This window comes from Scyliorhinus canicula, chromosome 12, assembly GCF_902713615.1.
Source record: "Scyliorhinus canicula chromosome 12, sScyCan1.1, whole genome shotgun sequence".
Taxonomy (NCBI): domain Eukaryota; kingdom Metazoa; phylum Chordata; class Chondrichthyes; order Carcharhiniformes; family Scyliorhinidae; genus Scyliorhinus; species Scyliorhinus canicula.
In genome coordinates this window covers 156329127-156354044 of record NC_052157.1, presented here as the reverse complement: position 1 = coordinate 156354044, position 24918 = coordinate 156329127, and the positions used below count along the sequence as shown (strand labels likewise).

The following is a 24918-nucleotide window of genomic DNA, read 5'->3' as shown; positions in this document are numbered from 1 at the left end:
ATGTCTTCAGTGAATATTACATGTACCACAATTATATTGAAGCCCCTCAGAGGGCAACTTCATCTGTGTAGACAACTTAAATACCATTGCACCATTTATAATGACTATTTAGAAATGTCTGTAATGTTTCTGTATTGAAGAAAGCTACTTGATGTACGTAGAGAACTTGAATATTATTGCACTTTGTGTGATGGCCACTTTGAAATGTTTGTAATGTTCTTTCAGACATTTTATGAATAAAGTATAAATTGTGGAAAAAAAAAACAAGTTTTTGAGTTTAGAGAAAGGGAGGAAATTAGAAATGACTCTGTTTTTAAAAAAAATAATTTTTATTGACATTTTTGAAAATGTATAACAGAACAATAATAATAACTATAATAAACACCCCCCGGACCCATAACAACGAATATAACGAGCCCCCCCATACCTCCCAAACCCGATGAACAAAAAAATTAATTAAATTAACATAAACAAAACCCCCCTGAAACCCCCCCCCCCCCGGGTTGCCGCTGCTGCTGACCGAGTTCCCTATTGTTGAGCCATAAAGTCGAGGAAAGGCTGCCACCGCCTAAAGAACCCTTGTACCGACCCCCTCAGGGCGAATTTGACCCTCTCCAGCTTAATGAATCCCGCCATGTCATTGATCCAGGTCTCCACGCTTGGGGTCTCGCATCTTTCCATTGCAACAAGATCCTCCGCCAGGCTACTAGGGACACAAAGGCCAAAACACCGGTCTCTTTCGCCTCCTGCACTCCCGGCTCCACCCCAACCCCAAATATCCCGAGTCCCCAGCCTGGCTTGACCCTGGACCCTACCACCCTCGACACCGTCCTCGCCACCCCCTGCCAGAATTCCCCCAGTGCCGGGCATGCCCAAAACATATGGGCATGGTTCGCTGGGCTCCCCGAACACCTGATGCACCTGTCCTCACTCCCAAAAAACCTGCTCATCCTCGTCCCGGACATATGAGCCCTGTGCAGTACCTTGAACTGGATGAGGCTAAGTCTCGCACATGAAGAGGAGGAGTTTACCCTCTCCAGGGTGATGGCCCATGTCCCCTCCTCAATCTGCTATCCCAGCTCCACTTCCCACTTAGCCTTCAGCTCCTCTAACGATGCCTCCTCCACCTCCTGCATCACCTGGTAGATGTCAGACACCTTCCCATCCCCGACCCACACCCCTGAAAGCACCCTATCCCTTACCCCCTGCGGGGGCAGCAAAGGGAATCCCTCCACCTGCCGCCTAGCAAACGCCTTGACCTGAAGGTACCTGAACATATTCCCCGGGGGGAGCTCAAACTTCTCCTCCAGCTCACCCAGGCTTGCAAACCTCCCGTCAATGAACAGGTCTCCCAACTTCCTTATGCCCGCCCTGTGCCACCCCAGAAACCTGCCATCAATGTTCCCTGGGACAAACCGGTGATTCCCCCGCAGCGGGGCCTCCACCGAGCCCCCCACTTCCCCCCTATGTCGCCTCCACTGCCCCCAAATCTTGAGGGTAACCGCCACCACCGGGCACGTAGTGTACCTCGTTGGAGGGAGCGGCAACGGCGCCGTTACCAGTGCCTTCAGGCTTGTGCCTCCACAGGGCGCCATCTCCATCCGTTTCCATGCTGCCCCCTCCCCATCCATTACCCACTTGTGTATCATCGAGACAATAGCCGCCCAATAGTACCCAGAGAGGTTTGGCAACGTCAGCCCCCCTCTATCCCTGCCCCGCTCCAAAAAGACCCTCCTCACCCTCGGAGTCCCATGCGCCCAAACAAATCCGTGATGCTGCTGTTCACCCTCCTAAAAAAGGCCCTCGGAATAAGAATGGGGAGGCACTGGAACAAAAACAAAAACCTCGGGAGCACCGTCATTTTAACGGACTGTACTCTACCCGCCAACGACAGCATGTCCCACCTTTTAAACTCCTCCTCCATCTGCTCCACCAACCTAGTAAAATTAAGCTTTTGCAAAGTCCCCTAACTCCTAGCCACCTGAACCCCCAGGTACCTAAAACTCCTCACTGCCCTTTTTAGCAGGAGCCTACCAATCCCCTCCTCCTGATCTCCCGGGTGCACGACAAACAGCTCGCTCTTGCCCAGGTTCAACTTGTAGCCCGAGAAACTCCCAAACGCAGCAAGAATCTCCATCACCTCCGGCATTCCCCCCATCAGGTCTGCTACATACAGCAGCAAGTCATCTGCATAAAGTGACACTCGGTGCTCCTCCTCACCTCGCACCAGACCCCTCCACCTCCCCGACTCCCTTAGCGCCATGGCCAGAGGCTCAATTGCCAACGCAAAAAGCAAGGGGGACAGGGGGCACCCCTGCCTGGTCCCACGGTAGAGCCTGAAGTACTCGGACCTCCTCCCATTTGTCGCTACACTCGCCATCGGGGCCTCGTTCAGCAACCTCACCCATTTAATAAACCCCTCCCCAAACCCGAACCTCTCTAACACCTCCCACAAGTACCCCCACTCAACACTGTCAAAGGCCTTCTCCGCATCCAATGCCACCACAATCTCCGCCTCTCCTTCTGCCGCCGGCATCATTATCACATTTAGCAGCCTTCACATGTTAGTGTTCAGCTGCCTCCCCTTCACAAAACCCGTCTGATCTTCATGTATCACCCCCGGCACACAGTCCTCTATTCTAGTGGCCAAGATCTTCGCCAGCAACTTGGCGTCCACGTTCAACAGTGAAATTGGCCTATGTGATCCAAACTGCAAGGGGTCCTTATCTCGCTTCAGGATCAGGGAAATCAGCGCCCGTGACATCGTCGGGGACAAAACTCCCCCCTCCCATGCCTCGTTAAAGGTCCAAACCAGCAGGGGGCCCAACAGGTCCGCATATTTTTTATAAAATTCAACCGGGAACCCATCCGGTCCCGGCGCCTTCCCCGACTGCATGTGGCCAATCCCACTGACCAGCTCCTCCAACTCGATCGGCGCCCCCAGTCCCTCCACCTGCTCCTCCTGCACCCTTGTTAATAGTTCAATAAACACGTTGAACTCATGTTCAAAAAGCTCTCCATTCCCCCCCCACCACCGGCGGCTCCGACCGGTACAGTTCCCTGTAGAAGTCCCTGAAAACCCCATTGACATCTACCCCCTTCCGCACCACATTTCCACCCCTATCCTTCACTCCACCAATCTCCCTAGCCGCGTCCTGCTTGCGGAGCTGATGCGCCAGCATCCTGCTCGCCTTCTCTCCATACTCATAGACCGCTCCCTGCGCCTTCCTCCACTGTGTCTCCGCCTTTCTGGTGGTCAGTAAATCAAAGTTAGCCTGCAGGCTACGCCGCTCCCCCAACAATCCCTCCTCCTGGGCCTCCGCATACCTCCTATCCACACTCAACAGCTCCTCCACCAGTCTCTCCCTCTCACTCCTCTTCCTATGGGCTCAGATGGAACTCAGTTCCCCCTAATCACATCCTTCAGAGCCTCCCACACCATCCCCACCCGGACCTCCCCAGTATCATTGGCCTCGAGATACCTCTCAATGCATTCCCGGACCCTCCTACACACCTCATCAGCCAACAACCCCATGTCCAGACGCCAAAGTGGGCCTCCCCCATCTCCAGATCCACCCAATGCGGAGCATGGTTCGAGATCGCTATAGCCGAATATTCAGCATCGTCCACCCTCGGGACCAGCCCCCTACTCAGGACAAAAAAAATCAATACGGGAATAAACCCTGTGCGCGTGGGAGAAAAAAAAGAGTACTCCCGAGCCCTCGGCCTCCCAAACCTCCAGGGATCCACCCCTCCCATCTGGTCCATAAACCCCCTCAACACCTTGGCCGCCGCTGGCCTCCTGCTCGTCCTAGAACTAGAACGATCCAGTGGGGGATCCAGCACCGTATTGAAGTTCCCCGCCATGATCAAGCCCCCCACCTCCAGGTCAGGAATGCGGCCCAACATACGCCTCATGAAACCAGCATCATCCCAATTTGGGGCATATACATTTACCAACACCACCCTCTCCCCCTGCAGCTTACCGCTCACCATCACATATCTGCCGCCACTATCAGCCACCACCTCAGACGCCTCAAACGCCACCCTCTTCCCCACCAGGATCACCACCCCCGGTTCTTCGAGTTGAGCCCTGAATGGAAAACTTGCCCCACCCACCCCTTCCTCAGACGAACCTGGTCCGCCACCTTCAGGTGAGTCTCCTGGAGCATGGCCACGTCCGCCTTCAGCCCCTTCAGATGCGAAAACACCCGGCTTCACCGGCCCATTCAACCCCCGCACGTTCCACGTGATCAGCCGGATCAGGGGGCACCCCGCCCCCCTCCCCCACCGACTAGCCATAGCCCACCGACTGCTCGCCCCTGGCTAGCACCCCCCACTCGGCCCGTTTCCCATGGAGATAGAACCTCACCCCGACCCCCCCCCCCGACCTGCACCAGCTCCTCCCTGGCCAATCCAGCAGCAACCCGATATCCCCCCCCCCCCCCCCCCAGGCTAGGACCCCTCCTAGCCGCGACACTCCCTCCATAGTACTCCCGTGAGCCAGCTGACTTCTGCTGACCCCGGCAGCTCCCGCCCTAACTCCGACCCCTCCCGATATGGGGTCACCCCCACCCCCCCCCCGCCCGCAGCAGCTCCTTGGCACCGCTCCAGCGTGGGAAAACGGAACTGATATCCACGCCCCTTGTCTCCAGCTCCAACCCCCTCGTCCCGCAGCGCGGGAAACCAGAGGAAAGCACGCGCTTTCACGCTGCCCCACCCCACCCCCTCAACGCAGCCCCCAAATAGCAGTCCCAACCCATCCACCAACCCCGTACAAAAAAAAGACCCCCAACACCCCCCTTAAAACACAAAACCATAACCAACACCATCCGAAAGCAGAAAAAAAAACAGAATAGCCAGCAACAGCATAAACAGTGATACAAAAAACCCTCACAGTCCCCAATCCATAGTTAGAGTCCAACTTTTCAGCCTGCACAAAGGCCCACACCTCCTCCAGGGACTCAAAATAGTGATGCCGGTCCTTGTAGGTGACCCACAAGCGCGCAGGAGGCAACATGCCGAACTTCACCTGCCTGCTGTGGAGCACCGCCTTCGTCCGGTTAAACCCGGCTCTCCGCTTAGCCACCTCCGCACTCCAGTCCTGGTAGATGCGCACTACCGAATTCTCCCACTTACTGCTCCTCACCTTTTTGGCCCATCGCAGCACACACTCCCGGTCACTGAACCGATGGAACCGCACCAGCACCGCCCGTGAGGGTTCATTCGCCTTAGGCCTCCTGGCCAGTACTCTGTGGGCCCCCTCCAGCTCCAGGGGCAGATGGAAAGATCCTGCCCCCACCAGTGAGTTCAGCATCACGGCCACATAAGCCGGCAGGTCCGACCCCTCCAGCCCCTCCGCGAAGCCCAGGATCCGCAAGTTCTTCCTCCGTGACCGAAGCTCCATCTCCTCAAAACGATCTTGCCACTTTTTGTGGAGCGCCTCGTGCATCTCCACCTTCTCCACGAGGGCCGAGACCTCATCCTCGTGCTCAGAGGCCTGCTGCTGCAACTCAAGTATCGCTGCACCCTGGGTTGTCTGGGTTTCCAGCAGCTTACTTGCAGTAACCTTCAAAGAGTCCAGCAACTCCACTTTCTGCTCCGTAAAGTATCGCAGAAGGGCCGCCTGCTGCTCCTCCGCCCACTGCCTCCACTCCTCGGGGGCTCCACCGGCCGCCATTTTGTCCACCTTCTCCCGCTTTTCCAGGGGAGCTGCTGCCGTTTTTCTCCTCGCCCCACTCCGGGTCCGTACTATAAATCCCGGGGGATATTACTCCAGACCCCTTCACACACCGGGAATCATTGAATCAGCGCCGTTTGGGACCCTTAAAAGAGCCCACAAGTCCTACGAAAGCGGGAGCTGACGAACGTGCGGCTTAGCTCCGCATTGCCGCCACTGGAAGTTCACTGTTGAACGTGAACTATAAAATTCTGTCCAAGGACATCGCCAATTGCGTCAAGTCTGCCCTGGAGTTGGTGATCCACCCTGACCTGACCTGTACCCGGCAGGCAGGTAACTGAGTCAATCGTAGCCCTGAGACCTTTGACACAATATCGCACACCCGCCTGATGGACATGCTCTTCAAAATGGGGTTTGGGGAGGGAATCCACCATTGGATCCACCTGCTCTGGACAGCACGGTGGCGCAGTGATTAGCACTGCTGCCTATGACCCAGGTTTGAATCACTCTCATGTTGCTGTACGTGGTGCAGATCTGGCCCATTCCTCGCTCATGCGTTCAACTGAGCCATCTTCACCTTCATGTGGAGGTCACAAAATGACCATGGTCACAGAGATACAATGTTTAAATCTCTAAAGCATGGCTTTTCAAACTCAGGGTCACAACACGCGGGTGGGTCTTGGGGTGGTGTCAGGAGGGTTGCGGACCGATCGGCCCTACCGTTCCCATGGCAGTGATGCAGGAGAAGCACTCAATAGTTGCGACAGGCTTTTACATTGAGAATTGCGGCCGCTGCCGCCTTTTCAATGGAGATACATTAGGCTGTGTGGAGTTATCTGGCCAGAAACAGCAGCCGAGAGCAGGTCACACATCCTGTACAAAGAATTGACACGATACACCATCCAGAGACATTCTTTTGGCATCAAAGCAGGGAGCAGAGTTGCTTCGATTTTGCAGATGCTGGCAAGCAAGGTGTGAATTGTGAACAATAAATGGTTTTCTTAACAGTAAGAGATGGCAAGAGACTCTAGTAGGCAATTTACCCATTGGACAGGATCTCACAACAGAATCTGCTGGAGAGAGCTGCACAGGAGAGTCCTGGGCAGGACAGAGCAGTGGTAGTGTTAGAGCTTCAGGGCCTCTCGTTTATGGCCCTGAAGAAAAAAAACTTAACTCGTAACAAAGTATAAAGATGATTTCTTGAAGTTTGGTTTTGTCAATTATGCCAATGCAAATAAGGAGGCAAAGCCCGTGTGTTATATGTTAGCACTGGGACTGCGGTGCTGAGAACCCGGGTTCGATCCTGGCCCTGGGTCACTGTCCGTATGGAGTTTGCACATTCTCCCCGTGTCTGCGTGGGTTTCACCCCCACAACACAAAAGATGTGCAGGGTAGGTGGATTGGCTATGCTAAATTGCCCCTTAATTGGAAATAAATAAATAATTGGGGACTCCAAATTTTTTTTTTTAAATGTTTCTAATGTGTGTTATATGCAGGGATGTACTGGCAAATGAGAAATGTTTCAGAATTTGGAAGAGAAGTGTGTGAAAAATTCCTTTCCGGGTTGAAACCGCAGTCAGTTATTAACTTAACAGCTGACTCCAAATTAAAGGATTTCGTTGCTGCAGTTGACCTGTAAGACCACATTTAAAATACACTAAAAGCCCTCAAGGCTGTTAGCATTCTGGTGTAGCATCTCCCAGGGTAATCAGGTGCCGACTAAAACACACATTTTGTTGTGTCATGTGAGAGCACCGTTAAGAAATGTATGTTCATAAATGGGTGTGTATAAGTATCTGTAGTGAGAGTACCTTTAAGAAATGGGTGTTTATTACTGCAGTGATGTCAGAGAGTGGGTGGAGCTGGGCTGAATGTCAGCTTTTTTCTTTCGTTTTAGGCTGTTTGCTGCAGGGTGCGTTTTAGTTTTGTTTTCAGTGCTGGAGCTGAAGCCAGACGACCAAGCATATGTACTGCTATTCTCTCTGCCATCAAAAGACTATCTCTTAATCATTTGGTGAATTCAGAATTATTAATGTTTTCAGTAGTGAATGTAAATCTAATGTGCTTCTGTTAAAAGATGTTTCTTTTGTATCTGGATGTTGTTTGGGAAGTTATTAAGCATTACTTAGTGCTGTATTCTTTGGGGGTTGTATTTGAAATAATGGTTGCTAAGATGTTCACTGTATATTTTAAAAAGGTTAACTTGAGTTCATAGAATAAACATTGTTTTGCTTTAAAAAATACTTTTCCATTTCTGCTGTACCACACCTGTAGAGTGGGCCGTGTGCCACCCATACCACAATCTATTAAAAGTTGTGGGTCAGGTGAACTCCATGATACACTTTGGGGTTCTCTAAACCCTGGCCCATAACAGTTGCTATTGTCCCTCATGACAACTTACATGTGAGATTGGATTTTCGGGTTTCATAAAGATGAAAACAGCACAAAGGAACCAGCGGATGTCTGTACCTGATATATGCATTGCCCTCTGCTCCTTTGAACCTGATTCAAATGAGATTGTGAGGAAAAAGAAGGCTCCCCTTTCACATTAAATAATAATGATCTTTATTGTCACAATTAGGCTTACATTAACACTGCAATGAAGTCACTGTGAAAAGCCCCTAGTTGCCACACTCCGGCGCCTGTTCGGGTACACAGAGGGAGAATACAGAATGTCCAATTCACCTGACCAGCACGTCATTCGGGACTTGTGGGAGGAAACCGGAGCGCCCGGAGGAAACCCACGCAGGCACGGGGAGAACGTGCAGACTCCACACAGACAGGGACCCAGCGGGGAATCGAACCTGGGGCCCTGGAGCTATGAAGCAACTGTGCTAACCACTGTGCTACCGTGCCGCCCTGGTAGGTGAACATGGCACGTGTCACAAAGGTCGGTCAGCATCTGTTGAAGGTCGGCTGGCGAGTCCCGGGAAAAAAAAGTTTGAAAACCTCTGCTCTAAAGGAAGAAATTACCCATCATTGCCTCCATGCTGATTGTCACCTTTATGTGCATCAAGCTGTGTGCTAATAACACGTATCATTGTGTGCTGAGGTTCTACCTATCCTCCAGAGTTGTGAAGGATGGGTCTGGCAACACTACGCAGAATGCTCCAAGCAGTTGGACCGTGCCAAACCACCTGTCCCTTGTGGAAAACCTTATGCAGAAAAACACGTTTGACCAGAAGTCCATCAGGCTGCATGCAAAGTCCTTGAGGCCCGAGGGAAAGGAGATGATGGATCCTTTAAGATGGTTCCCTGGTCACTGTCTGAGTGGAGTTTGCACATTCTCCCCGTGTCTGCATGGGTCTCACCACCACAACCCAAAACGGTGTGCAGGGTAGGTGGATTGGCCATGCTAAATTGCCCCTTAATTGGTTAAAAAAAATTGGATACTCGCAGACTAAGTTATTTGGCAGAATGCCTCATCACTAGAACTTTCAAACAAGCGCCAAGACTTGGCTGGTGGTGAGAAAGACCCTCCCTACCTACTGCAGACCCAGTGTTTCGCCCCTCCTCCTGATGTCCTCGAGGTGACTGCGGTGGTGAAGATATTAGATGTGCCGAGCAGGCCTGGGAAACAAATGTGCTACTTTTGTCGAGGTTCATCCTCAGCAGCTCTGCGGCGCGAGACTCTGTCCTCTACGGGCTACACATCAAGATAAACATCGACTCGGTGAAAGACGTTCTTCAGTCTGCCTGAAACTTGTTGGTTTTCCAGTGTGAAGAGTTGTCCTCGCCTGTGTTGCAGACTGGCATGTTCCCAGGTCCAGGACTACGTGCTCAGGGACACACGAAAGCTTGGGGCAGCTGCCAGCAGCGCATCAGGGAAAGATTCGTGTTGAAGGCCTTTCAGCCATATTACACCAAGAGGCTGGAAAATGTATAAACCCTTCGGCTCAATGCTTACTCGTGAATACAAACACAAAGAAGTGAAATTTCATCGAGGCCCTCATTGTATGGAGAAAAAATGATTTGTAGCACAGACTCTAAGTTTTCAATTTTAAATGCTTTTCATTCAGGCTGTGTGCCCGATATGGAACGTAGCTAGAAATATTAAAAGAATTCGAGTTGTATCAAGGCACCAGGAGTGGGACACACTGAATGGAGACAAGTTGAGTTTTACGTCATTTTCAAGTAAAAGATTTTGTAATGTACTTTTACAAATTTAATGAATGTAGTAGATTTTGGGATAAAACTTTGTGTAGTCACTGCTGTAATGTATTAACCTTGGCAGTCAATTTTGTGCACATCAAGTTCCCACATAACCACTCTATGGGTGGACCCACACCACGTGGACTGTAGCGGTTTATTTTATTTCATAAAAATTTTTTTTTTTTTTTTTTTTAAAAAAGAGTACCCAATTATTTTTTTCCAATGAAGGGGCAATTTAGCGTGGCCAATATCCACCTACCCTGCACATCTTTGGGTTGTGGTGAGACCCACACAGACACGGGGAGAATGTGCAAACTCCACACAGACAATGACTCGGGGCCGGGATGTAACCACTGCGCCGCCGTGCTGCCATACGAGCAGCACAGTGGAGGCAATGGTGTAGTGATATAGTCACTGGGAGAGTAATACCCCAGGTGATGTTCTGGGGACCCGGGTTCTGTGGCAGATGGTGAAATTTGAATTGAATAAAAATCTGGAAAAGTCGAATGACGACCATTGTCGATTGGCATCAAGACCCACCTGGTTCACTAACCTCCTTTGGAGAAGGAAATCTGCCATCCTTACCTGGTCTGGCCTACACATGACACCAGATCCACAGCAATTAGGGATGGGCGATAAATGCTGGTCCAGCAATAACCACATCCTATGTGTAAGAATATAAAGAAAGAAGTTGTGGATGAAGTGAAGTTTATGGAGAGTGGGAGGCTAGTGAGGAGAACTTTGAATAGTCATGTTTGGAAGTAAGAAAAAGCACAGACGGGGTGAGAAGGGGAGTCACGAGTCATGTTCGACAATCCTGATTGAAAAACGTTTCACAACTCTTCACCTCACCGGGCACTTCTCATGAGGCGATCCCAAATTCCATCAGAGTGCGTTGCATTGCGCAGGAGCACCAGCTCCCTTCCAAATCACACCGCATCCGGACTTGGAAATATATTGCCTTTCCTTCAGTATCGCTGGATAAAACTCCCTCCCAAACAGCACTGTGGGTGTACCTACACCAGATGGGTTGCTGTGGTTTAACAAGGCCCCTCACCACCAACTTCTCAAGGGCAATTAGGGATGGGCATTAAATGCTGGCCGAGCCAATGATGCCTGCATCCCACGTAGAAAGAAAACCCCTCAAGTTTGATCTCCTTTGAAAGGGCTCAGCAATGGGTTTGTCTAATTAATCTGGACGAAGAACAGGTATTAAATTGAATAAAAGGCACCGCACGCGTAGATTTTTGCAATTATATTTTAATTTGGAATTTGTAAAGTGAGAATTGGTACCTTCAGCCACGAGGTGCATTTTACATCCATAACGTTAAATTTTCAACCCCAAGAACCTTTGCACATCTAATATGATCTCTGGCAGTGCTCAACACTTCTATCGGCCTCAGCAGCAAGCTCACACACCACCCTCCCCAACAAAGCAACCTCCTTCCACACAACTGCTTCGAGATTCGCACCTTCGCTATTGGCCTCAAAAGCAAATGACCAGACTGAACTCCCCATCATCCCAGGGGTGAACCGCACTCCAGGGCGCATGACAGCAAAAGCCCCTTTGAGAGATAAGATATAAACTTCACCCCATAACTTAGCTGACAGACTTTAAGGTTAGACAGGTGTGAAAGGGGTGTTCTCATCGCTGCCACAGGGCTTGTCAGATTAGGGATACTGTTTCGACACTGAACTTGCATCCACTTGCTCAGAGAATGCAGTCACTGAAACCTGTGGCTGCCGTTAGTGAAGACAAGTGAGCGTCACCTGTTATTGACTGGGTTGTGACTGAAGGAAGCATTTCCCAATCTGACACAGGCTCCAACTAATATCACAAATCAAATATCCCAGTCCAAACATTTTGAGTTGCTGTTCTGTAGCCATTACCTGTCAGAGTTCTACTGGGGGCTGCTGGAACCAGTAACTGTCACCAGGAGGAACTCTGCCCTGAGATACGCCCATTTCACCGAGTGTATGTTCATGGAGAAGGCATTATATTTCAGAACACACAAAAGAAAATGACAATATCTAATTGAAAATGTGAACATCGTCCCCCATTGGGGCGAATTTCAACTTCATTCCTCTTTCCCAATTTTATCCCTTCTTTTCCAAACCTGCTGCCTTGCGCTGGTGTACTGCTCCACCTGCAGGATTGCTCTTCATGCGGCAGACCAGACAGTGAGGCTATTTGTCCGTGGGGAGCATCACAGTTGAGCCCAATTCTATTCTCGAGGCATTTTCCACCAGCACAACTGCAGCCAACAGTCAAAAATAGGAACTTCAACCAACCCTCCCTTCCCACACTTTCCTAGCTCAGGAGGGCAGTTTGCTGAATTGTCGCAACTCAGCAAAGAAAAGGAGATTAAACGCGAGACCTCACGCTCTGTCCGATTTGGCACTATACTGGACTGCACTGTTGTCCAGCAGTCCATCAAGATAGTTCAATCGCGTAGTTTTTACAAGAAAGAACTCTCAACACTGTATTACCAGATTCACCCAGCAACAGCTGAAAGCAAAGATACTCAAAACATCAAGGGACATATGTTTGCTGCTGGGCTATTTAACTACCAGCAAGCAAATATTCAAACACCATTTACAGTACCAGTCTGAGCTAACATCCACATGGACTCAGATCCAAAACCAACAGGAAAATACCCACAACCACAGTTAACTCTTCCCTCCCCAGCACTGGCTTACCCAGATTGCAGGAGTCTGCAAGTTGACAAAACCACTTTTCGTAACTCGCAAAACCACAACAGAATTAGAGGTTACCAGACAGGGATTCGCTGTTCCCCAAACCCACATTTACATTCCCAAGTAAAGGTTGCCAAGACCGTACAGGATCCTGGGAAGTGGTCACTGGAGGGCACAGTGCCGCTGAGCATTGGGCTGTGGTTACACAGTAGTTGTACTGGCGAGTAGGCGTTAGAACCCTGAATTGAAACCACCTGCCTTCTCTTAAATCACCAAGGTCAGTTTGCGCCTGGCACCACCCAGTCACTGCATCATCAACCTGCTGACTGACTGACAACAGGCTGCCGCATGTTCACATGGCTTCGCCATGACAGGAAGAAGGCACTTTACTGGAAAAAACAAAAATGTGGATTTTTCCCTCGTGCGGGGGTTTGACTGAAATAGATTGCAACACATTTTTACCAGGATACGCACAGTTATAACAGGAGGAATACTGTAATGGCAAGTGCCTGTGGGCTTGGAGTCAGTTTTGATTGGCGTCCTTCACCCTTTCAGTCAAAAAACCCGATTCTGCAGACCAGCCCGGCCTATTCGGTCGAGGAGACGATTCACACCACCGAGGACATCCGGCTCAACCCGAAATGTTGGTTTGGGTCAGTCCGACATTCGATCCTTCCCATCACGTTCTGGTTTTAAAGATGGAGGTGAGGGGGTAGAGGATTCTTTTATTCTCAAAAAAAAGAACGAGCATCGCGTGGTTAGGAAAGCATCATCACTGTGGGATGGCCTTAAGGATCCCCCGTAGCAACCGGTAACTCATCAGAGGCTGGTTTTCTTTTGGAGGGAAGCAGGGCCCACGGTCTGTGACATACGCATAGGGGAAGCGGAGCACCCAGAGTCCATCCGGCGGAACAGGTATTTCCTGCTTTTCGGGGTAAAAGATGGGACAGGGTGGGGGTCCAGGCTGAACCTGCAAGGTAAAGAGAAATTTAAATTTACACCAAACAAAATCTATGTTCTTGCACTTACATATTAAAAAAAAACTCTACAAATGTTTCACAGAATGGGGATTCTCTAAACCTACTGCAACCATAGAATTCCTACAGTGCAGAAGGAGGCCATTCGGCCCATTGAGTCTGCACTGACCCTTCTGAAGGAACACCGTACCTCGGTCCATTTTCCTGCAACCCTGTGACCTCACCTAATCCACACATCTTTGTACACTAAGGGACAATTTAGCATGGCCAATCCACCTAACCTACACATCAATTTTGACTGTGGGAGGAAACCGGAGGAAACCCATGCAGACACAGGGGGAATGTGCAAACTCCACACAAGTCGCTCAAGGTTGGAATTGAACCCGGATCCTTGGTGCTGTGAGGCAGCAGTGCTAACCACTGTGTCATGCCGCCCAACAATTAACCCTCAGCTTAGTGGACAAACACCCTTGCTTCTGGCTCAGAAAGGGGTGGGTGGTTTCAACTCCCTCTGCAGAGGCTCGAGCACATAACGCAGGCTGACACTCCCACTCTCGCACCAAGAGGTTCCGCACAAGGGGAGGCACAGTCTTTTGGGCGAAACAATAAACCACGCGTCCCGTTTGCCCTCTGAGGTGGAGGAGGCATGGCTCTGCCAGCTCCCCACTCTCCTGCAAACCGTTTCTTCTCAAATGTATCGAGCACTTCGATCCAATTCCCTTTTGAACTGAATTATTGAGTGTGCTTCCAATGGCCTTTCAGGCAGCCGGCTCGAGGTCTTGGAGCATAGAGATGGTGAGGGGTCGGGCCTTGTCCAAATAAAATCTCAACCGCATCCCATAGGATATGACCTATCCTCCAAACTTCTTTCTCTTCATCCAATTCAGCCACCGTCCTCCACTCATCACAAAAAAAGTGCTTCAATTTGCCAATGTTTCCATAGACACCGTCACATTATACAGCTTGTGGAAGGCTCCACAGCCCCCTGCAGCTTTTCCCTCTGATGCCCCTGTTATTCAGCCAATTTAACCAGCAATGAGATGATTGACCAGATAATCTGTTTCAGTGTCATTACTTGGATAACTATTGGTGCAGGACTTTGGCTAAAACTCCCCAGCGAGTCTTCAAACAATGTTGTGGGATCTTTTAGCCACCCGAGAGGGCAAAGGAGCCTTTGGATTAAATGTCTTCGCCAAAAGACAATACCCTTTGACAGTGCTGATCTCCCTCAGTCCTGCACTGGAGCATCAGCCCAAATCATGGCCTCAAGTCCCGGGAGTGGGCCTGGAATGTACAGCGCGCTGACTTAGAGGCGAGAGTGCCTCCACTGAGCCGCGCTGACCCCCGAAGCTCAGTGACAACTCTCGCCCCTCTTGAGTCAGGAGAAGAAATAAAGAACTGACTTTCTGAAAGATTAAATTCTAAAAGGAATGACAACTCGAAGCAAACACTACAAAAGACAGTCAATGAACAAAGAAAGAAAAAGCTTTCTTAAATGGGAAGCTATTTAATTCAGGTAAGATTTACCCACAGGCACTTTTACAGGGGGCACCAATAGGAACATAGGAGATAGGAGTATGCCATTCGGCCCATTGAACCGCCACTGCCATTCAACTGAATCTGGGCAGCACAGTGGTTAGCACAATTGCTTCACAGCTCCAGGGTCCCAGGTTCGATTCCGGCTTGGGTCACTGTCTGTACGGACTCTGCACATCCTCCCAGTGTGTGCGTGGGTTTCCTCCGGGTACTCCGGTTTCCTCCCACAGTCTAAAGATGTGCAGGTTAGGTGGACTGGCCGTGATAAATTGCCCGTAGTGTCCAAAACTGCCCTTAGTGTTGGGTGGGGTTACTGGGTTACGGGGATAGGGAGGTGGTGGGGGCTTGGGTAGGGTGCTCTTTCCAAGAGCCAGTGCAGACTCGATGGGCCGAATGGCCTCCTTCTGCACTCTAAATTCTATGATAATCTTATACCTCAATGCCATTTCCTGGAGTATCCCTTAATATCTTTAATATCTAGAAATCGATTGATTTCAATCTTGAACATGATCAATGACTGAACTTCCACTGCCCTCAAGGGATAGAGAATTCCAAAGCCCTCCGAGTGAAGAAATTCCTCCTCATCCCACCCCTAAATGGCCTACCTCGTATTCTTTTTTTATTTTTAATAAATTTAGAGTACCCAATTAGTTTTTTCCAATTAAGGGGCAATTTAGTGTGGCCAATCCACCTACCCTGCACATCTTTTTGGGTTGTGGGGGCGAAACCCACGCAAACACGGGGAGAATGTGCAAACTCCACACGGACAGTGACCCAGAGCCGGGATCGAACCTGGGACCTCGGCGCCGTGAGGCTGCAGGGCTAACTCACTGCGCCACCGTGCTGCCCCTACCTCGTATTCTGAGACAGTCTCTCCTGCTTATAGACCCTGGGAGACAATCTTTCTGCATCTACCCTTTTGAGTCCTGTAAGAATTTTGTAAGCTTCAAATAACATTAATTTACTGTTCAATTGCCAAAGTGGGTCACTTAATCACAAGAAACATGTTGCAACAACTTCACAACTGTTAATCCCTTTTGGCAGAACAATGAACAAGTTCACTGTTCTCAGAACTCTCATCTCTTCTGGCTTGCTAGAATATTAAAGCCCTTGCTGTGATTGTGAAGTAACCCTGGCCATTATTTTCAAACATTTTAAAATTTCCACTCGTCCACATTTCTTGCTAATGTACCTCAAATATTACCAGCAAATGCATTTTACAGGCCTTACGGAGATCCTGATGGAGAGCCAAAATAACCCCCAAATGAAGACATTACCAACGAGATTCCACTGTTTGTATCTTTTACCTTACCAAGAATCGGAACTAGTGAACATGAATTAACAGGTAACTAAAACTTCAAATTAAAAAAGGTAAATTTCACTTTAAATAGTCGCCACAACAGATACATCCCACAAGAACCCACATCACCCGCCGCAGGCATATGGCACCACATACCAAGGTTAGCTACCTTGGCCTCCGCGCTCACTTTCCTACTAAATAAATCCAACCTCAAGTCATGTTTACTGCCAACCATATTCTATCCAAGGTCTCCAGCGCCGGTCATCCCCTTGAATGGCGCACTGCTGCAGAGTATCCTTTGCTAGGCTCACAACAGTCTGAGTGGCTCAGATTCCCAAGAGATTCCTTTATTCATCCATCCCACTTTAAAACAAGACCCCGTTAAGCAGTCCAGTCGATGCTGGGAAAACTTAGCAGCAGTAAGATTGCCCAGTTCACAATCACCGCCCCAACACTTATCTTTTGCTTTCTGGACTGTTTAACTGGATTACATGCACACTGGCAAATGTGCCTTCCCTGTTCTCTCCTCCGCTGCAACCTTCCTTGGTGAATGGCCACTCGGCTTTTAGTCTCAGCTCACGTCAGCTGATACTACTGACAGGTCAAGGGCTGCCGGGTCACATGGACCAGTATTTCTTAATATCCAAGAACATTACGATTGATCCCTTTACAAATGATGTAAACTCTTAAAAGTCCTTTTCAAACATTAAAATTATAAAGAGTCCATAGATCTTCTAAGGAAATAACAAATGTTCCTGACTGCTGTTTCGGGGTCACAGGTCATCACAACAGGTTATAAAAAATCTTATGCAGTACATGCACAACCTGTTAACACAATTTTTGGCCCTGTTTTTGTGCCAGCATTTCCGTTGGAAATTGCTATTTTAACATTTTAACATTTTGACATTTGCCATGTCTTTTCTTTGAAATAATTTTTTCCAATAAAGGGGTAATTTAGTGTGGCCAATCCACCTAAACCTGCACATCTTTGGGTTGTGGGGGTGAAACCCACGCAGGCATGGGGAGAATGTGCAAACTCCACACGGGCAGTGACCCAGGGCTGGGATTCGAACCCGGGTCCTCAGCGCCGTAGTCCCAGTGCTAACCACTGCGCCACATGCCACCCCCACATTTGCCATTCCAACTGTCACAATATAGTTGTAAGCTCTGGCCACTAGGTGCCTCTGCAGCGCGACTCAAATTTCTCTACCAACCCTATCGCCAAATGCATTTAAAAACAATTATATTCATCAACTTCGGCTGGCAGTTTAATAGTGCTATAACTATGGTATTTTAGTTAATATTCGAATATTATGCTAATATATGTCTTATTTGGTGCTCTAAAACATCAGTTCAAATTGTCCCCATTGTAACTTGTGGGTGAAACATTTCCACAACTACTTTACAGTCGCAGGTCACTCAAAGTCTTCTCTACAGTGAAAACGCACATCTGATAACTATTGCCGGATGTACTTTACAGCTGAAATGGACATAAATTTGCAAATTTCACACAATTGACATGATGCCTTTTTGAAACCCTAGCAAAGAGTGGTGATAATATCTGCAATTTACTATGTTCCCCATCAGAAGCAATAAAACCTAATCAAGGACTCAATTGACAACCAGTGTCTGCACTGACAACTGGTTTTAGCATAAACACTGAATGAAACTGAAACAAATACAGGATATAAAACAATTAAAGGCTATAAACCGAACAAGGAGTGGTTTAAATTGATCTAACCCTTAATATGTGTTCTAAACTAAGCAGAATTCCATTATTATGACTCAAGAGCTGGTCCCAAGCCCAGCTGATTGAGTTTAAATTTTCAAGTCACTTTGCTGCATTTATTACTCTCTAGATTACAGATCGAGATTGCCGTCTTGACAAGCCTGGAAGAGACAAACATTTTTGGCGCTGGAATCTTACCTGTGGCGTGAGTACGATCTGTAACGGGGCATCAGGAGCCACAATAAACAGCCTTGTGAGCTGGGCGTAGTGCGGCTTAAGGCCCCGGCCTTGGGATGGAGACAGGATGTACAAGGGCATGTCCGAGGAGAGGGCTTTGATGGCAGACTCTTTTGGCCCACTCCCCATGACCTTCATGATCTTTTCTGGCCCCGAGCACATGAACCGGCGACCCCGCGAATCCTCATATTCAAAACCAACGAACGCCCGCGCAATGTCGTCCCGCCGCCTCCCTCGGCCAATCACGGTGCTAGCCCGTTTGGTCGGCACAGATTTGTTGGGGGCAGGCCAGGAATTACTGTCCATGTCCACTTCGTCCTCAGACCTGGTCTTGATGACTATATCCCAAGGCATCAGGTAGTTAGTCCCAGGAATGAAGCCACTCTGGTCCAGGCCCCTGTGAAAGTTGTAAGCTTTAGAAGGCCCCAGTTTGACAAAAGACCAACTGGAAAATTTGGGCAAAAGTCCCTTGGGACAGCTGGAATTTAACATGCCGGGTAGATATTCCACCGTTGACACTTGCCGATCCACAAGACTGGGCCGCTTTTCCGGTTTAGCTTCCCCTCCCTGGCCGTGGGCCTCAGGATTGTCTCCCCCTGCATGGGGGTCAGGGGGAAACGTGCCCAGGCTGTCTGTGGACTGTCCAAGACTGAGTGCCAGACTGAGACTGGTGCTTTCCCCCTGGGTCTGGGCCTCTTTTTCTTTCATTTTCTCCCCTTCGCCCTCTTGCGGGGGCAGTGAAGATACAATTGAATCGTTCTTGGCTGGAGCCGGGTCAGGAGTGCTCGGTTGGAAGACAGGAAAATAGAAGTGCTCAAGCTTCCCACAGCATTTCTCCTCTTGAAGCTACAAAAATATATCAAAACAGAGAGTCAGACGAGACAATTTACAATTTCCCCACATCAAGTATTGGAAGTACATTCCACAAGGCTTTCATCCAAACCTCTGCTGCCTCTGTCCTAATTCGCTCCACGTCTTGTTCGCTCTTCCCTCTGCTCGCTGATCTCCATTGGTTCGCATTCTGGCAATGCCTCAATTTTAACTTCTCATCCTTGTTTTCCAATCCCTCCACGGCCGTGTCCTTTCCTATTTCTGTGACCTCCTCTAGCCCTCCCGCCCTCAAGTGATACCTGTGCTCTACCAGCTCTGGCCTCTTATGCATCCCCAAAGCTCTATTATTGGTTGTCAGCTGACCATGCTCCAAGCTCCAGAATTCCCTCTCCACCTCTCTCCTCCTTCAATAGGCTCCTTATAAACTCCCGCTTTGACCAAGCTTTTGACCTTCTGTCCAAAAATAGGGGCTGGTTTAGCACAGGGCTAAATCGCTGGCTTTGAAAGCAGACCAGCAGCATGGTTCAATTCCCGTACCTGCCTCCCCGAACAGGCGCCAGAATGTGGCGACTAGGGGCTTTTCACAGTAACTTCATTTGAAGCCTACTTGTGACAATAAGCAATTTTACATTTCATTTCATATCTCCTTCTCTGGCTCAAATAAAGAGTGTTTGATAAATGTCTTGAGGTGATCCAAAATGTGGAAGATGCGACATGAATGCAAGTTGTAGTTGATAGAATAAAAATTTAGGGAAATGTTAAGATTGCATCCTGTAGGCGCACGCGACACAGTGGTTAGCACTGCTGCCGCACGGCGCTGAGGACCCGGGTTCGAATCCCGGCTCTGGGTCACTGTCCGTGTGGAGTTTGCACATTCTCCCCGTGCCTGTGTGGATTTCACCCTCACAACCCAAAGATGTGCAGGGAGGGCAGCACGGTGGCACAGTGGTTAGCATTGCTCCCTATGGCGCTGAGGACCCGAATCGAATCCCGGCCCTGGGTCACTGTCCGTGTGGAGTTTGCACATTCTCCCCGTGTCGGCGTGGGTTTCGCCCCCACAACCCAAAAGATGTACAGGGTAGGTGGATTGGCCGTGCTAAATTGCTCCTTAATTGAAAAAGGTAATTGGGTATTCTAAATTTATTTAAAAAAAGATGTGCAGGTGGATTGGCCACGCTAATTTGCCCCTTAATTGGGAAAAAAATAATTTGGTACTCTTAAATTTATTTTAAAAATGATGGCATCCTGTAGATTCAACAGCATAATATCATGGACATAAAACAATAGTTGAGATATTGGAGGAACTAGGACTTATTGCAGAGCAAGAAAGGCAACATTATTTAACAGAGGTTTTGGAAACTGATCTCCTACTTCAGAAAGCATTTAGAGACACATTTCTTTTTAACTTTTAGAGTACAAAATCATTTTTTTCCAATTAAGGGGCAATTTAGTGTAGCCAATCCACCTACCCGGCACATCTCTGGGTTGTGGGGGTGAGTCCCACGCAGACACGGGGAGAATGTGCAAACTCCACACAGACAGTGACCCAGAGCCGGGATCGAACCTGGGACCTTCGTGCTGTGAGACAGCAGTGCTAACTCACTGCGCCACCGTGTTGCCCCTTAAGAGCCACATTTCTAAAGTGAAGAATGTAAATGAACTTTTTTCTCTTTGGCAAATGTCCTGAATAGTCCATTAGTGACTCATTTTCAGGAAGAAATCTTGTATTTATATTGTACCCGTGATGAATGTAGAAATTGTTATATATTATATTTTATATCTGTTGCAGTAATGTTTTTAAAAGCCTGGGTCAAGGTATATATTTGTTGCAGTAATGTTATTAAAGGCCCTAGGTTCAGGTATCCAGTCTGCGTTCTGCTAAAGCTGTAAGTAAGGTGTCGTAGAGATCGATTCCGACCACTTACTTGGTTACAGATGAATACTAATTGGATATTGTTATGATGGCTGGAGATTTCCCTGTCTTGTAGATAATTTGTGAGGGGTGGTGTTTAGTTCTAGCCAAGCAGGTCATGTGACATCTTGGTGGGATAAGTTGATGTAATTAATGGGAGGAGCCAGGTCTGTCTGTTGTTTTGCAGTTTGCCATAGAATTGGAGTCTGACAAGACAGAAAGATTTTAAGTAAGTTGAACAGCAGTTTTGCCAAATGCTGCTAGGTTGAGCAGAAGTGTACTGGATCTGCTCTTGAAAGGAACTCTCTCCAAAGGTCTCTACACAACTCAGCCAGTAAACCTGTTTTGTCAACTTTATTTATAAGTGGTGTTTGAACTGTATTGGGTTGCTTAATTGGATATAGCAGCAGATGTAGATAGTAAGTTCACATTTTTCCTCGAACTTGAGCCTAATATGTTAAGAACTGTTTAACTGATAATTGCAAAGCTATTTATGTGATGCTAACGTGGTTAATTCTGTGTTTAAATTCAAGTTTGTTTTAACATAAGATACCCATGGTTCAGAGTTATCACTCCTGGGGTGAAGTATCCTTTCCTCTCAGTTGTACAAATTAAAATAATTGTTTGAGGGTCTCATCTGGTATCCTAACAAATGGTGGGCTCTGGTCCGGTATCCTAACACAGCTTAATATAACTCTCAGCAAAGTGCTTCATGTTGAGATATTGGCATTGTGCTAATGTGAGTAAATATGACAATTGCACACACAGATGATGAGATGACAGCAGTTAAGAACAGGAGCAAGAGTACGTTGTTTGGCTCTTTGAACCCCCTTCACCGTTCAATAAGATTACACCTGATCCTTGACCTCAACGCCACCTTCACTCTCGATCCCCAATGTTAATTGTGTTCAGGATGTGGGCACGACAGGGGATTCAATTATGCTCCCATATAAGGACGATTGAAACTACGGTTATTGGGTTTGGCGGTACATGGCTGTAAGTAAAAGCTTACAAGCGTGAAAAGATTAGGCTCCAGTTCTATTCTTCACCGCCTGGCTATCTGGATCAGAAACCCATATCCCTTCATTCCCTTAGTTCAAAACAATCAATTGATCTAAATTCCTGAACATACTCGATGACTGAAAACTACTGGTCTCTCTAGGGTAGAAAATTGCAAAGATTCACAATGGCTGGGATAAAGAAATTTCCTCTCTCACTCCAAAATGGCTAGCCCCTATCCCCAGTCAATGGGCAAGGAGATACCTTTTATGTGGTACTGTGCTTAAATCTGACCTGGGGTATAATAACTAACCCATATTCATACCAGTATATTCTGACAGTGAATCAATACTGGTTCATGCAATGGCCACAAGATATTCCATGAAAGTTTTAACTCGATGCCATAATAAACTTGTACAGTGGAGCCTACAAGCTCGGTGTGATTGTAATTGCCGATGGTTTTGTATCCACAGTCTGACAGAGGAGGAGGTGTGTACAGATAATGGAGCTGCTTGTGTTGGTCAACCTGATTTTGGGTTGGGTGGGTTTGTTCTATCGAATAACAACTTGCAGTAATTGGTGACCTCCTCTTTTAGGAAAAAAAAAGCAAAAAAAAAAAGCATGCCAGATAAAGGAAACTGTAAAAAAATTTCCTAAAAAAAAACCCCTTATCCTGAGTCTGCCCTAAGCTTGGGGAAAACAGCCTCTCAGAATCTAATCTGTTACATTCTTTCGGTATCTTACATATTTCGATGTTTATACGATCGAAAAATAAATGATGGCTGAGGACATCTTTAACATTCTACCAAGCTCCCTGAACAGGCAGAAGGGGCCTTGTCATAAGATCTCCTCTGAAGATTAGCAGGATGGACAATGCAGCACTCTGAGTACATATGTCAGACAGGATCAAGGATTTATCGATCGCGCAGTGGTAGTCAACTTGCCTGCCGCTGAGTCAGAGGTCATAAGTTCAAGTTGCACTCCAGGACCTGAGCATATAATTCAGGCTGATATTTCATTGCAGTACTGAGAGTGCTGCACTGTCAGAGGTTCCATCTTTTGAATGATGGCAGACGTAAAAGGCTGGCATGGTTCAAAGAGGAGTTCTCCTTTAATAATAATCTTTATTAGTGTCACAAGTAGGCTTACGTTAACGCTGTAATGAAGTTACTGCGAAAATCCCCTCGTCGCCGCACTCCGGCGCCTCTCGGGTACACAGAGGGAGAATTCAGAATCTCCTATTCACCTAACAGCATGTTTTTCAGGACTTGCGGGAGGAAACCGCAGCACCCGGAGGAAACCCACGCAGACACAGGGAGAATGTGCAGACATTCAGTGACCCAAACCGGGAATCGAACCTGGGACCCTGGCACTGTGAAGCAACAGTGCTAACCACTGTGCGGCCCCTTCCTCGCCAATTTTCATCCCACAACCAACACCCCTAGAAAACAAATGACCTGACCACAGATTTGTTGCTATTTGCGGGTCTTTGTTGTGTGTGAATGAATCGAAGAAAAAAATAAAATGGCTGTTGCTTGTCCTACATTAAAAGTGATGCCATCCTGTTGTCCATAAACCAAGCTTGGATGTCCTGGGGTTGTGAAAGGCCATCCTACAAATTCAAGGCTCTCTTTTATTTTTCTGTGTCCATGGACAGCATAGTGGTGCAGTGGTTAGCACTGCTGCCTCACGGCGCTGAGGACCCGGGTTTAATCCGGGCCCCGGGTCACTGTCCGTGTGGAGTTTGCACATTCTCCCAGTGTCTGCGTGGGTTTCACCCCCACAACCCAAAGATATGCAGGGTAGATGGATTGGCCACCCTAAATTGCCCCTTAATTGGGAAAAAAAATTGGGTAGTCTAAATTTATATATTTTTAAAAATTCTGTGCCCATTCTACAGCACATGCCAAGCATGATGCTCCGCTCCACTCCCAGGCATCTACTTCGATCACCAGCCAGCAAAATGTCTCCCCATTTATTTCCAACACTGCAACTAGGAAGAAAGTGATGGAGAAACTGACACATGTAATTGCAAAGATGTTTGCCTCTTTGTCCATATCTCGGTCTACCTGTAACACGTAGAACTGCCTGCCATCCCGGCCATACCTGATAGAAGTCATAATTGCCGCACTTGATGTCGAAAGGATCATCTCGAGGGGCTTGCCTGCGGCCGCAGTTGCAGGAGCTGGTGGAGCGAGCGCGGCTGTTGTGGTACAGCACAGGTGGGTTCCTGTCAGCTTCTGGTTTTTCCCCTGCAAAGAGAGAGGCAAACGCACAGACACACACAAAAAAAAGTGCATTCAAGTATCATTAGATATTTCATCATTGCAACACGTCAATCCACAGTCGGCTAAGGGAGAGGGAGACAGGCATCCAGGCTCGGTTAATGATGACATGTTGCTTGCACTAACATTGCGCCGCACCAAGTCAAAATGTCTCAATAGGCTTCAAAGAATTAATTACTTTCAAGTAGCAAAACTGCAATGTACGCAAATGTAAATTCCGCTCAGAGCCAACGACATCCCAGTCATTGCAATGAGAAGTTGCTAGAACGGGGGATGTGGGATTTCAGTTATGTGGAGAGGCTGCAGAAAGTGGGGTTGTTTACCTTAGAGCAGAGAAGGTTAAGGGGAGTTTGAATCGAGATGTTCAGGTGACTGAAGGGGTTGCTAGGAGAAACCGTCTCGGGCGGCAGCAGGGTTGATAACTGGAGTACACGGATTAAAGAAAGAACCAGAAGAGGCATGAAGAAACTTCTCTTTAAACACAGAAAGGTGTTGTGATCTGGAAAGTCTGAAAGGGCGGTGGCAGCAGAGTCAATGGAATTCAAAGAGGAATTGGATAAATATATGAAGGGAAATAATTTAC

At 48.2% G+C, this 24918-nt stretch overlaps 1 protein-coding gene across 1 annotated transcript in view; it reads right to left on the bottom strand.

Moving 5' to 3' along the window:
* Positions 1–11076: 11076 nt before the first annotated feature.
* smg8 (SMG8 nonsense mediated mRNA decay factor) overlaps positions 11077–24918 on the bottom strand; it is a 17912-nt gene continuing 4070 nt past the window's right edge. The window contains exons 2-4 of the mRNA XM_038814620.1: positions 24157–24302; positions 18270–19154; positions 11077–13499 (exon numbers count right to left, since the gene is read on the bottom strand). Of these exons, the coding sequence (XP_038670548.1) occupies positions 13302–13499; positions 18270–19154; positions 24157–24302 (1229 nt within the window). The 3' untranslated portion in view covers positions 11077–13301. The remainder of the gene's footprint in view (positions 13500–18269; positions 19155–24156; positions 24303–24918) is intronic.